This window comes from Plasmodium knowlesi, assembly GCF_000006355.2.
Source record: "Plasmodium knowlesi strain H genome assembly, chromosome: 7".
Classification (NCBI taxonomy): domain Eukaryota; phylum Apicomplexa; class Aconoidasida; order Haemosporida; family Plasmodiidae; genus Plasmodium; species Plasmodium knowlesi.
The window spans coordinates 1,107,794-1,121,654 of record NC_011908.2 but is presented as its reverse complement, the minus strand read 5'-3'; the positions used below and the strand labels follow the sequence as shown (position 1 = coordinate 1,121,654).

General features: G+C 36.9%; 1 protein-coding gene across 1 annotated transcript; it reads left to right on the top strand.

The window, feature by feature from the left end:
* Positions 1 to 2,294: 2,294 nt before the first annotated feature.
* On the top strand, positions 2,295 to 13,400 carry PKNH_0725000 (SICAvar, type I; the record flags this gene model as incomplete). The annotated part of the gene is made up of 10 exons (XM_039113941.1): positions 2,295 to 2,462; positions 2,588 to 3,467; positions 6,636 to 6,739; positions 6,917 to 7,552; positions 7,785 to 8,399; positions 8,539 to 9,132; positions 9,227 to 9,910; positions 11,038 to 11,763; positions 12,103 to 12,759; positions 12,990 to 13,400. The coding sequence occupies 10 exons, from the start codon at positions 2,295 to 2,297 to the stop codon at positions 13,398 to 13,400; spliced, it is 5,475 nt and encodes a 1,824-aa protein (XP_038969579.1).
* Between the last annotated feature and the right edge of the window lie 461 nt (positions 13,401 to 13,861).

Sequence of the window (13,861 nt, the reverse complement as noted above, 5' to 3'; positions counted from 1 at the left end):
AAAGAAAGTAGATTTAAGGGGAGAAAAGAAGAAAGAAGGTTTAAATCAGAATAAAAAGAAGATTTTAGGGGGGAGAAGAAAAAGAAGGTTTCTTAAAGGGGGTAAAGAAGAAAGAAGATTTCCTAAGGGGAAAGAAAAAGAAGATTTAAGGGACGAAGAAAAAAGAGGTTTGAAGAGGGAAGAAAAAAAGAAGGTTCTCAAAGGGGGAAAAGGAAGCAGGAAGGAAAGTTCTTTCCTCGGTTATTAGAACAATAATATATGGCCTGGTACTTAACTCCTTAAGGGAAGAAGGAGGTTTCTTGAGGGAGGAAGAAAGAGAAGGTTCTCAAAGGGTGAAGAAAAAGAAGGTTTCTTAAGGGAGGAAGAAAAAGAAGATTTAAAGGGGGAAGAAAAAGAAGGTTGCTCAAAGGGGTAGAAGAAAAAAAGAAGGTTTTCAAAGGGAAAGAAAAGAAGAAAGAAGGTTTTCAGAGGGGGAAAGGGGAAGAAAAAGAAGGTTCCCTAAAGGGGTAACAGAAGAAAGAAGGTTCAGTTTCCTCGGTTTTTTAGAACAACAATATATGGCCTAGTACTTAACTCCCTAAGGGAAGAAATAGAAGGGTTTACAGGGAAGGGGAAGAAGGTTTCTTAAAGGAGGAAGGAAAAAAGAAGGTTTCTTAAAGGGAGGAAAAGAGAAAGAAGGTTTCTGAGGGGAGGGAAGAAAAAAAAGGTTCTTTTTCCTAGATTTAGGGTTAGAACAACAATATGGCCTGGTACTTCGCCACCTTAGGGGGAAGAAAAGGAATCTTTTCTTTTTTTCTATAGGTGTTTTAAAGGGAAGGAAAAGAAAGAAAGAAGGTTTAAAGGGAAGAAAAAGAAGGTTTCCTAAAGGAGGAAGAAAAGGAAGGTTCTTTTTCCTCGATTTGGGGTTAGAACAATAATATATGGCCTGGCTTTTAATCACCTTAATGGAAGAGAAAGAATCTTTTTTTTTTTTTTAAGGTGCTTAAAGGAGGGAAAGAAAGAAGGTTTCTTAAAGGAGGAAAGAAAAAGAAGATTTAAAGGGGGGAAGAAACAAGAAGGTTTAAGGGGGGGAAGAAAAGGAAGGTTTATTTGGGGGGAGAAAAAGAAGGTTTATTTGGGGGAAGAAAAAGAAGGTTCCTTAAGGGAAGAGAAAGAAGGTTTAAAGGGGGGGAAGAAATAAAAGATTTGTAAAGGAAAGAAGATTAAAGAAGGTTTTCGAAGGAGGAAGAAAAAGGAGGTTTCTTAAAGGGAGGAAAGAAGAAAGAAGGTTCTTTTTCCTCGATTTAGGGTTAGAACAATAATATATGGCCTGTTGTTTAGCTTCCCTAGGGGGAGAAAGAATCTTTTTTTTTTTCTGTAGGTGTTTTAAAGGGAAGGAAAAGAAGGTTTCCTAAAGGAGGAAGAAAAAGAGTTTTACAGGTAGGGAAAGAAGGTTTTCATAGGGAGGAAAAAGAAGGTTTATAGGTAAGAGAAAGAAGGTTTTCAAAGGGGGAAAGGGGAAGAAGAAAGAAGGTTCCTTAAAGGGAGGAAGAAGAAAAAGAAGGTTTAAATCAGAATAAGAAGAAGATTTTAAAGGGGAAAAGAAAAAGAAGATTTAGAGGGGGGAAGAAAAAGAAGGTTTCTCAAAGGAGGAGAAAAGAAAGAAGGTTTCTAAAGGGAGGAAGAAAAAGAAGGTTTCTCAAAGGAGGAGAAAAGAAAGAAGGTTTCTAAAAGGAGGAGAAAAGAAAGAAGGTTTCTTAAGGGAGGAAAAAGAAAAAGAAGGTTTCTTAAAGGAGGAAGAAAAAGAAGGTTTCTTAAGGGAAGAAAAAGAAGATTTAAAGGGGGGGAAGATAAAAAAGGTTTCTTAAAGGAGGAAGAAAAAGAAGGTTGTTAAAGAAGAAGAAAAAGAAGATTTAAAGGGGGGGAAGATAAAAAAGCTTTCTTAAAGGGGGAAGAAAAAGAAGAAAGAAGATTTAAGGGGGGAAGAAAAAGAAGGTTTCCAAAGAAGAAAAGAAAAGAAAAGGAAGGAGGAAAAATATATATATATATATGTATATGTGTCGAATTGAAAGGATATATATAGAGGAATATTTTGTAGCAAAAAAAAAAAAAAAAAAAAAAGTGGTGTGGGGGTGCTGGAGGAGAAGAGGAGAAGGAAAGAATATGTATATATATATACATAGTTTTCTTTTTTTCTTAATTGTACATATATTACATATATATATATATATATATATATATTTTTTAGTTCTATATATTATATATATATATATAGTATATAATTTTTTTTCTTTTGTTGACGAAGACATACAACAATGGTGACAGCAGGAGGCAGTAGTGGCGGCGGTGGCCCCGGTGGAGGTGGCGGTGTAGGCGGTGGTACCGTTGGTACCACTTCTTTGTTTGTAGAGTGGCTACAGAAGGTGGCTGCGGATGCCGCGAGCAGTGGGCACGGTACTCCCGTAGAGGCAGGAAAAATTACCGTAAGTGAATATATATATATATGTCTATATGGATATATATATATGTATATATATGGATATATACATGCATATATATGTACATATATTCGTGCACACATCCCCCATATTATCTACTCCCCCTGTAGGCAGAAATGCAGAAGAGTTTGGGAGCAGCATGGGAAGAATTGAAAAGTTCGTTGGGGAGGCAGGAGTCCTTCGAAATAAATGAGCTCTGTACTCAGGGAGTACAGTGGGCGACGAACCCATGGGAAAGGCAGTATAAAGAAATATTATGTGAAGCTATATTAGAAATAAAATACTTCATGAATGGAGTAGGAACGAAGAGGACGACAGCGATGAAGAAGGATGCTGTCACCATTGAGCAACTGACCGAGGGCAAAGCTTATTCACGTTGTACCGTGGGCACCGTCGCTTTAGCCACAATCTACGGAGATCATTGTAAATTGAAGGAGGTCATGCAGAAAATTGAACAGGAAATAGAGCCCCAAGTGAAAGGAAAATTAGAGGGACACTTGAGCAAGAATGCACAGAACCTCCGGAGCCAATTGGATATATGTGAAGGAAAAGTGGATGAGATAGGCTTAATGCTCGCTAAAGCACTTCTCCAGGACAGAATTAGGAATTGGGCCCAGGACGACAGGAAGAAGGGGGAAATGAAGAGGGTGCAAAAAAGCGGGGAAGATGGGAAATGGAGGGTGGGGGGAACTTTGTGGTTGGATTGGGGACAGGTCTGTAAGGACGGGGGGAAGGACGACGAAGAAAAGAAGAAGAATTATTTAGAACAGAATAAAGCAGATATGGTATCCTTCGCAGGGCTAAAGAAGAACGACAGTGACCCTGAAAATGATCAATCATCCACCTTAGGAGACATACTAACGAAGCCGGAGTTATCTCTGAAGGAGGACATCATAAGACAAGCACTTACAGCAGCACTCTCGAATGGAACTCCTTTTAACGCAGAAACTCTAACCAAGACGTTAAACGAGGAAACTAATAAAAAGTTAGGTAAGTATTCTATTATTAATATATTAGTAGTGTATCACACCATTAAAGTATTAATATATTAATGTATTAATATATTAATGTATTACATCATTAATATATTACATCATTAATATATTACATCATTAATGCATCATTAATATATTAATGTATTAATATATTAATAATGTATTAATATATTACATTATTAATATATTACATCATTAATATAATACATCATTAGTGTAATAAATTAATAATGTATTACATCATTAATATATTGATGTATTAATATATTAATGTATTACATTATTAATGTATTAATGTATTAATATATTATATTATTAATGTATTACATCATTAATGTATTACACCATTAATGTATTACATCATTAATATAGTACATCATTAATGTATTAATATATTAATAATGTATTAATGTATTCATGTATTCATGTAATAAAAAAAAGGAAAAGTAATAAAAAGAAAGAAAAGGAAAAGAAAAAGGGAATTAATAAAAAGAAGGGGAAAGAAAAAAAAAAAAAAACATTCATATTAGAAGAAAACAGGAAGTAAAGAAATGGATATAAGGAAAAAGAAAAAAGAAAAAAAAAAAAAAAAATAAAATAAAATAAAAAAGTAAATGTAGGTGAATGGGGTGTACATGTGTAAGATTTCGTATTTAGGTTGCGGGATTTATAATATTTTACGGTGTATATGTGTAAGATTTCGCATCTTTAGGTTGCGGGATTTATAATATTTTACGGTGAATATGTGTAAGATTTCGCATTTAGGTTGCGGGATTTATAATATTTTACGGTGTATATGTGTAAGATTTCGCATTTTTGGGTTGCGGGATTTATAATATTTTACGGTGTACATGTATAGGATTTCGCATTTTCAGGTTGCGGGATTTATAATATTTTACGTTGCATATGTGTAAGATTTCGCATTTTTAGGTTGCGAGATTTATAATATTTTACGGTGTATATGTGTAAGATTTCGCATTCTTAGGTTGCGAGATTTAATATTTTACGGTGTATATGTGCAGGATTTCGTTTTTAGGTTGCAGGATTTAATATTTTTACGGTGTATGTGTACGACTCCGTATTTAGGTTGCGGGATTTAATATTTTACGGTGTATATGTGTAAGATTTCGTATTTAGGTTGCGTGATTTAATATTTTACGGTGCATGTGTAAGATTTCGCATTTTTAGGTTGCGGGATTTATAATATTTTACGTTGTATATGTGTAGGATTTCGTATTCAGCTTATGGGATTACATGATGGAAGTTATAATTTTAGGGTGTAAGGACAACAATATATGGTGTGGTATTTAGATGTATTACGGGAAGATTCTTTTCTTTTTTTTTTTTTTAAGAACAAATAAAAAGGAAAAAAAAAAAAAAAGAAGAATATGTGTTCTTAAGAAAAAAGAAGAATGTTTTTTTTTTTTTCTATAAACAAAAGGTGTCCTTTCACCAACAAAAAAAAAAAAAAGAAAAAATTTTTGCAAACAAAATAAGAAATAAATGTGGAAGAAAGAATACTTTTTTTTTTTTTTTTAAAATATGTTCTAATTATATGAATGCTTTAGCGTTCTTGCACACTTTTTTTTCGCGGAAACCGTAATATAGTGTTCCGCGTAGGGGGCGCGAGCGCTCGCGCGCGCATGTCCCATACACTTTTTTACGAGAATAGGATATAACACCTATTGGGGGGAACTCTCGAATAAGGAGAAAAAGAAGAAAAAAAAAAAAAAAGAAAATAATATAAGGTGTGGGGGGAAGAGTATGATGAGGAGGATGAAGGTGATGAGAAGGTTTTGGGGGTGTTAGGAATTAGATTCCGCGTTAAGGAATAAAGTTTTCGGGGTGTTGGAAGAAGGTTATAGGGTTGTTAGAACGAGGTTTCAGGGTATAGGAATAATGTTGTATGGGTGTTAGAACGAGGTTTCAGGGTATAGGAATAAAGGTTGTTGGGGTGTTAGAATAAGGTTTTAGGGGTGTCAGAAATCAGATTCCGGGTTTAGTAGTAAGGTTTTAGGGTATTAGAATAAGGTTGTAGGGTATAGGAGTAAGGTTTTATGGTATAGGAGTGAGGTTGTACGGTATAGGAATAATCTTCTAAGAGTATAGGAGTAAGGTTTTAAGGGTATAGGAATAAGGTTTTAGGGGTATAGGAATGAGTTTTCAGGGTTTAGGAGTAAGGTTCCGGGGTTTAGGAATAAGGTTTCGGGGTTAGCTTTACTTGAGTAAGGGGAAGGGAAAGGTAAAACTCCTCGAAGACAGAAACCGGATACTACACACTAACCCGATGGTATGAACCCGATGGTATGGACCGGATGGTATGGACCCGATGGTATGAACCTGATGGTATGGACCGGATGGTATGAAGCGGATGGTATGAAGCGGATGTTATGAACCGGATGGTATGAACAGGATGGTATGAACTGGATAGTATGAACCGGGTGGTATGAACCGGACGGTATGAACTGGATCGTATGAACTTGTTGGTATGAACCGGATGGTATGAACCGGATGGTATGAACTGGATGGTAGTAACAGGATGGTATGGACCGGATGGTATGAACTGGATGGTATGAACCGGGTGGTATGAACCGGATGGTATGAACCAGATGGTATGAACCGGATGGTATGAACCGGATGGTATGAACAGGATGGTATGAACTGGATAGTATGAACCGGGTGGTATGAACCGGACGGTATGAACTGGATCGTATGAACTTGTTGGTATGAACCGGATGGTATGAAGCGTGTGGTAGAAACCGGATGGCAGGGGCGCATCCCAGCATCCCTCCCGGGATGGGTAGGTAAAACTCCTCGAAGACAAAGACCGGATACTATACACGAACCTGATGGTAGTAGTCGGATGGTAGGTATCGAATAGTGGGAAGTGGATGTTTGGAACTGGATGGTATGAACCGAATGGTATGAACCGGATGGTATGGACCGGATGGTATGGACCGGATGGTAGTAACCGGATAGCAGGGAAACCGAAATGTACAGAACAATACGACGGGATGAAGATGAATGGACGGGTATAATTTGAAGGAAAAAAAAAAATTAAAGGAAGACAAATGCGGGAAGAAGAAGGGGAAATATGCAAACGGGAACCATATGTACATAGCACAATTTCATTTACTTCTATTCCACCCTTTCTTCCACTCAGCGGAAAATTGCATCCAGAAGAACAGCGGAGACGGCAAATTATGTTATCGCTTAGATTGCATGAAACAACTATGGGACAATAAAGGGGGACAGACGCCTAATGCGGTAAGTGGGAGAATGGAATGTACATATACATATACATATATGCATATATACATATATGGACATATGTACATACGTATATGTATATGTATATGTATATGCATATACATGTATACATATAGACACATATATATGTACACATACATGTATAAATATGTATATATATATATTTACCTGTAGGAGGCCCTGTGGGAGGACGTCCGAACTCAAGCCACCGACCTCGTCACAAACGTATCTAACAATGTGGGGAGCGACAGCGATGCAGACACTCTGTGCAAGGACGTTACATGCCCAAATGATAATGCAGCGGATTGTGTGAGCAAAACAACATGCAACATTATGATTAAAGCATTGAAAGAGGTACATAAAAATGGGAAAGGAGGCCCAGAGAATTATCAAATATTCCGTCCTACCTTTCGTTGTGTAATATTGAATGCATTGGCAGAGAAATTAAAGGAACGGGCGTACAAGGGTGGTTATGCTTGTGCTGTAGAGGAAGGAATAGAAGAGGCCCTCAAGAAGGGGGAGGATAGGAGTAATCTCGATAAGTGGTGTAATGGGAATGGTAAAGGGAATAGTTCCTGTCAGCCATGTGGAAAGCAGCATCGGGTGTGCACAGGTTCCAAAATTGGGGGAAAGAACCCGTTGGAGGAAGTAAGGAAGGAGTTAGACAACCCCACCAACAGCACCAACATACAGAAAACATTATCCACAATAGAAGGGAAGGTCACTTTATGTGATCGTATGAATTGTATAATCAAACAATTAAAACCAGCGGACCCATCCAACCCACAGAATGCAAGCACCATCAGCGCGGTAAGTAGAATATGGTGACGGAAAGGGGGAAAAAAATGTACATACAGAAGTATATACATACACATCTATATATACCATATATATACATATGCATATGTACATACATATACATATACACATATATATACATTTCCATGTATACACATATATATGTATATATGTATGTATATACATATGTATACATGTATGTGCATATGCATATATATATATATTATACCACCACCTTATGCAGGAAAAATTCTGGACGGAAGATGTTAAGAAATTGTGGAATGAATTGGCAGGAGCAATGAAGGACAGTAATTGGAACGGAAGAGGAAATGGATGTGATCAATTGAAAGGTGCAACACCGTCTGAACAGACGGCATGCAATTATTTGCATGCCGGGTTCAGCAAACTGAAGGATATTACTGCGTCCATAGAGACTGACGGCACTAAATACCTCACCCTGAGTAAAGACTCATCGTTTGTTCAAACTATGGGTTGTTTCTTACTTCACGCTTATGCAAAACATATACAAAAGGAATCCATTTGTGATATTGAAAATGGAATAAAGGAAGCTTTCAAGTCATGGGGTCCAATTACTAAGGACAATTGCACGAACGGTAGTTCGTGCATTCAATGTAAATGGGAGGATAAGGACTATGACAACTGCAAAATTAGCACAAATGTAGGCACAACGAGAACGGAAGTAAAGGGGAAATTGGAAGAAATTGTCAATAAGGACAGGGACTCCAACATAACACAAATGCTAACTGAAATAAATGAAATGACTTCTTTATGTGACCATATGAAATGTATAGCATCCCACCTAAATTCCTCTACCAGACAAGGACAAACGACTAATGCGGTAAGTAGAGTACATCTGCTGTAAGTAGAATTAGGCGGGTAAAAGAACTCTACATATATACATACATATACATAGATTTGTAGATATATATATATATATATATATATATATATATATATACTATCACCATCTTATACAGGACGAATTCTGGGGGGAGGCTGGCGATGTTAAGAACTTGTGGAAAGAATTGGTAGAGGAAATGACAAAGAAAGGCAATGTAAACGGAAACGTAAATGGACATTGTAATGGATTGGATAATCCATCTGCGACAGCGGCATGCAATTATTTGCATGCCGGTCTTAAATACTTAGAGGAAAATTCAACATCTAAAGGAAAAGACGGTAAAATCTTGGATAAGGACCCATCGTTTAGACAAACGATGGGTTGTTTTTTACTTCATTCTTATGCAGAACATATGAAAGAAAAATCTACTTGTGTTATTACTGCTGGTATAAAACAGGCATTTGAAACTGCTGGTAAGATTGGTAATAATGTCTCTTGCCAATGGAAAGGGACCGACTATGAAAGTTGCACAATTAAAACAAATGGAGGCACTGGCACCACAGAACAGACGGCAGTAAAGCCCAAAGTGAAAAAAATTATCGAAGGCAATGACCCAAACACTGAGCCCATCATAAAGAACATAAATAAAATGAAGACTTTATGTGATGGTTTAAAATGTATAGCATCCCACTTAAATTCACCTAGCTCACAACAGAATTTTCCGAATGTGGTAAGGAGGAAAACAACTGTACATATGTACATACATATACCTATGTATGTGTACATGTATATGTATATATATATATATTATACTCCCCTTTCAGAAGGACTTTTGGGAGAAGACTGGTGAAGTAGGACAACTATGGCAAAAATTGTCGGAAGAAATTGCACAAAGTGGGGACAATGACAACGGAGGTCACTGTAATACAGTGGATGATAATGGCAGTGCCACTGGTGTTCCTGGCAGAACACCCACCACCCCTGAAAGGAAGGCCTGCCAATATCTTTCATTAGGTTTCAACAAACTGAAGGATCTTTCCAAGCCCCCAACGTCTAAGGGCACTGACGGTAAAATCCTGTCTAAGGACCCATCGTTTGTCCAAACGGTGGGTTGTATACTTCTTAAAGAATATGCAAAACAAATGCAAAGTACATCAAACTGTGTCATTGATTCTGGTATAGAGAAGGCATTCAGGGCATGGAACGAAAAAAAAGGACCTTCTTGCACGAACGGTAGTCCGTGCATTGAATGTGAATGGAATGAATCTGACTATGGAAGTTGCCAAATTACCACAAATGGCACATCTGGCAGCACAACACAAACGGCAGTAAAGGACAAATTAGAACAAGTTAAGAAAAGAATTGTCGGCACCTTAACTACCAACATGAGGGACATAAACATAACAGATTCTTTATGTGACAAACTCCAATGTGCTGCAGGGAAGTGGTTCCAAAAGAATGCAACACCGAACGGTGGTAGTGGTAATACTACTAATAAGAAGACTTGGGTAAGTATTACAACCAACAACTAACCTACTACACAACCAACACAACACTTAGGGGGTGTAGGAAGTAATTAAAAGAAAAAAAAAAAAAAAAAAAAAAAAACACAATTCAGATTCCGGCTTTAGGACAAAGGTGTTAGGGCGTTAGAAGTCCGATTCCAGGTTTAGGACAAAGGTGTCAGGGTGTAAGAACTTAGATTCCAGGTTTAGGAAGAAGGTGTCAGGGTGTAAGAACTTAGATTCCGGGTTTAGGACAAAGGTTGTAGGGGTGTTAGGACTTAGATTCCGGGTTTAGGACAAAGGTTGTAGGGGTGTTAGGACTTAGATTCCTGGTTTAGGAATGAAGGTTGCTGGGGTGCTAGAACTTAGATTCCGGGTTTAGGAGGAAGGTGTCAAGGTGTTGGAATGATGTTGTTTGGGGTGTTGGAATGATGTTGTTTGGGGTGTTGGAATGATGTTGTTGTGGTGTTGGAATGATGTTGTTGGGGTGTTCGAATGATGTTGTTGGGGTGTTGGAATGATGTTGTTTGGGGTGTTGGAATGATGTTGTAGGAATGTTGGAATGATGTTGTTTGGGGTGTTGGAATAAGGTTGTGGGGGTGTCAGAATAAGGTTGTAAGGGTGTTAGAATAAGGTTGTAGGGTATAGGAATAAGGTTGTAAGGGTGTTGGAATAAGGTTGTAGGGGTATTAGAGTAAGGTTGTAAGGGTGCTAGAATAAGGTTGTAGGGGTGTTAAAAGTCAGATTCCGGGTTCAGGAATAAAGGTTGCAGGAGTATTAGAATAAAGGTTGTAGGGGTGTTGGAATAAAGGTTGTAGGGGTGTTGGAATAAAGGTTGTAGGGGTGTTGGAATAAAGGTTGTAGTGGTGTTGGAATAAGGTTTCAGGGGTTAGCTTTAGTTGAGGAAGGGGGGAGGGGAAAGACTCCTCGCAGACAGGGACCGGATACTACGGCAACAAGATAATACACCAACCGGATACTACAACAACCGGATACGACACCAACCGGATACTACAACAACCGGATACGACACCAACCGGATGGCATAGCAACCGAATACTACACCAACCGGATACTACACAACCTACTAACTAAGTATATATAACCTTTTCTTTCTTTTTTTTTTACAGTGTGACTTTTGGAATGGCCCTGTTGAAGACGAACTGCAGAAGATGTTCGCAGCAATTAAGACGACTGGAGGGGACAGCCCTAATGGTGTATGCACCACCTTCGGGGATGAAAATCCACAAAGTGTCGAAAGAAAAGCATGTAATCATATCACAGCAGGTTTAGACTACATTAATGGCATTACAAGTAGTGGTAGTGGTAATGGCAACCAACTGCTCCAACGAGCAGTTGGTTGTATTGCTCTTAACATGTATGCTGATCAAATAATTGCAAGGACGAAAGATTCATGTCCCATTGATGAATCTAAAATAAAAGAAATGTTTGATGATTGGAATGAAAAAAATAATTCTTTGTCTTCGCCTTCGTCTTCATGTAATGGTGTTGGTGGTAATAATAATGTTTGTTTTAAATGCACAAGAGAACCAAATTTTAATGGTTGCAAACTAAGTGTTGATAAAAATTTGATTAATACAACACCATCAACACAAAGTGGACAAGAGTGCACAGAGACGAAAGACGAAGTTAAAGAACAAATGGACAATCTCCTCCTCAACGAAGACAAAAACCCATCCCAATCCAACACCAACTCCATTAAATCCAACATAGGGACCACTTTATCTACTATCACCGAAATGACCTCTTCTTTCTGTACTCAAGTCCAATGCGCAGCAAAAAAATACTACGTAAAAGTCATAAACAAAAGTGGACAAAGCAGCGATGTGAACTGGGTAAGGGCGATAGACAACTGCACATATACATATATACACTTACATACATACATATATACATATACACATATATACATATACATACATCCATATATATGTCCATATATACGTTCATATATACGTATATATATGTACATGTATATATGTATGTATGTAAGTGTATATATGTATATGTATATGTATATATATGTACATGTATATGTATATATATATGTATATATGTATATATATATGTATATGTATATATATATGTATATGTATGTATATGTATACACATATGTGTATACATATACATATATATTTTTTTTTTTTCGTTTTCTTCTTTTGTTCTATGTTTAGGGTGAAATGAAGTCTGAAATTGAGAGCGTATTTACGAAACTTCTAGAGAATATGACGAATTCTGAGAAGCAGAAAACCGTTACTGAATACTGCAAAGACAACAATTGGGATAATTTTGGCCATAAAGAAAGGAAAACAAATAAAGCAGCTTGTTTGCTTTTTGCTGCAGGATTAAAACACATTTATGGCCGCGGTAGCGGCCACACGATGGGCCAGTTTAATGGCCCATCGTTTGGACAAACGATGGGTTGTTTATTTCTTAAAGAATATGCAAAACAATTAAAAAAAATGGCAGAAGATAAGAGAAAAGGAAATAGTTGGGTACATCCTCTTTGTGACATAGATGAGGGAATAAAGCATGCTTTTGAAAAAAGTGAAAACATTATGGAAGAAACATCTAACTGCAAAAAGAATGGTAGTACTAATGATTGTTTTGTGTGCAAACAAAACGAAGTTTATGATAATTGCAAAATTGGCAATGACGATATAGGAAGTAAATCTAATGAATTGTTCAAAGATCCGACGAAGCAAAACCAAATGCAACAAACATTAGAGAATACAGTCTGTCCCATCCTTCTTACGGATCTCCTTACCCCTTTTCTTCCTTTGGCTCCTGTCTCTATTGGCCTTTCTGCTATGGCTTATTACCTTTGGAAGGTAAGAAAAGAAAAAAATTAATAGGAAAAAAAAATTTTTTAATGGTTAAAAGGAAAAAAATTTTTTAATGGTTAAAAGGAAAAAAAAAATTTTTTTAATGGTTAAAAGGAAAAAAAATTTTTTTAATGGTTAAAAGGAAAAAATAAAATAAAATAAATGTGTAAAAAGAATATTTTACAATCTTCTTAACAAAAATATCCTCTCATTTTTTTTTTTTTTTTTTTTTGTAGTATTTTGGTCCTCTTGGTAAAGGAGGAGCACGTTTCAGAAGATCTCCTACTGAAATTCCTGGTCCATCAGTACAGGAACAAGTCCTCGATCATGTGCAGCAAGATAGTTCACATGAATATCAATTGGTGAAGGAACGAAAACCTCGTTCTACTCCAACAAGAACAAAACGTTCTGGTCGCGTGAATCGTCGCACGATTATTGAAATTCATTTTGAAGTGCTGGATGAATGTCAAAAAGGGGACACACAATTGAACCAGAAGGATTTCCTGGAACTTTTGGTTCAAGAGTTTATGGGATCGGAATTTATGGAAGAACAGGTTCCTAAGGAAGATGTTCTTATGGAAGGTGTTCCTTTGGAACTTGTTCCTATTGAAAACGTTCCAAGTTTAGGTTCCGAGCTTATGGTTTAGGGTTCATGGTCTCAGGTTCACAGTTTAGGGTTCACAATTTAGGGTTCACAGTTTAGGGTTCACAGTTTAGGGTTCACAGTTTAGGGTTCACAGTTTAGGGTTCACAGTTTAGGGTTCACAGTTTAGGGTTCACAATTTAGGATTCACAGTTTAGGGTTCACAGTTTAGGGTTCACAATTTAGGGTTCACAATTTAGGGTTCACAATTTAGGGTTCACGGTTCAGGGTTTAGGTTCTAGGGTTGACGGTTTAGTTTTTATGGTTTTAGCGTTTAGGATTCAGGGTTTAGAGTTCACAGTTTAGGGTTTATTGTTTAAGATGAAGGATATTGGTTTCACACCTTTTGTCCTTTCTTTCTTTTTTTTTTTTTTCCTTTTTATATTTTATTGAAAAAAAAAAAAAAGAAAAAAAAAAAAAAAAAGGAAGAAAAAAAAAGGATTTTTTCTTCCACATTCTATTCTC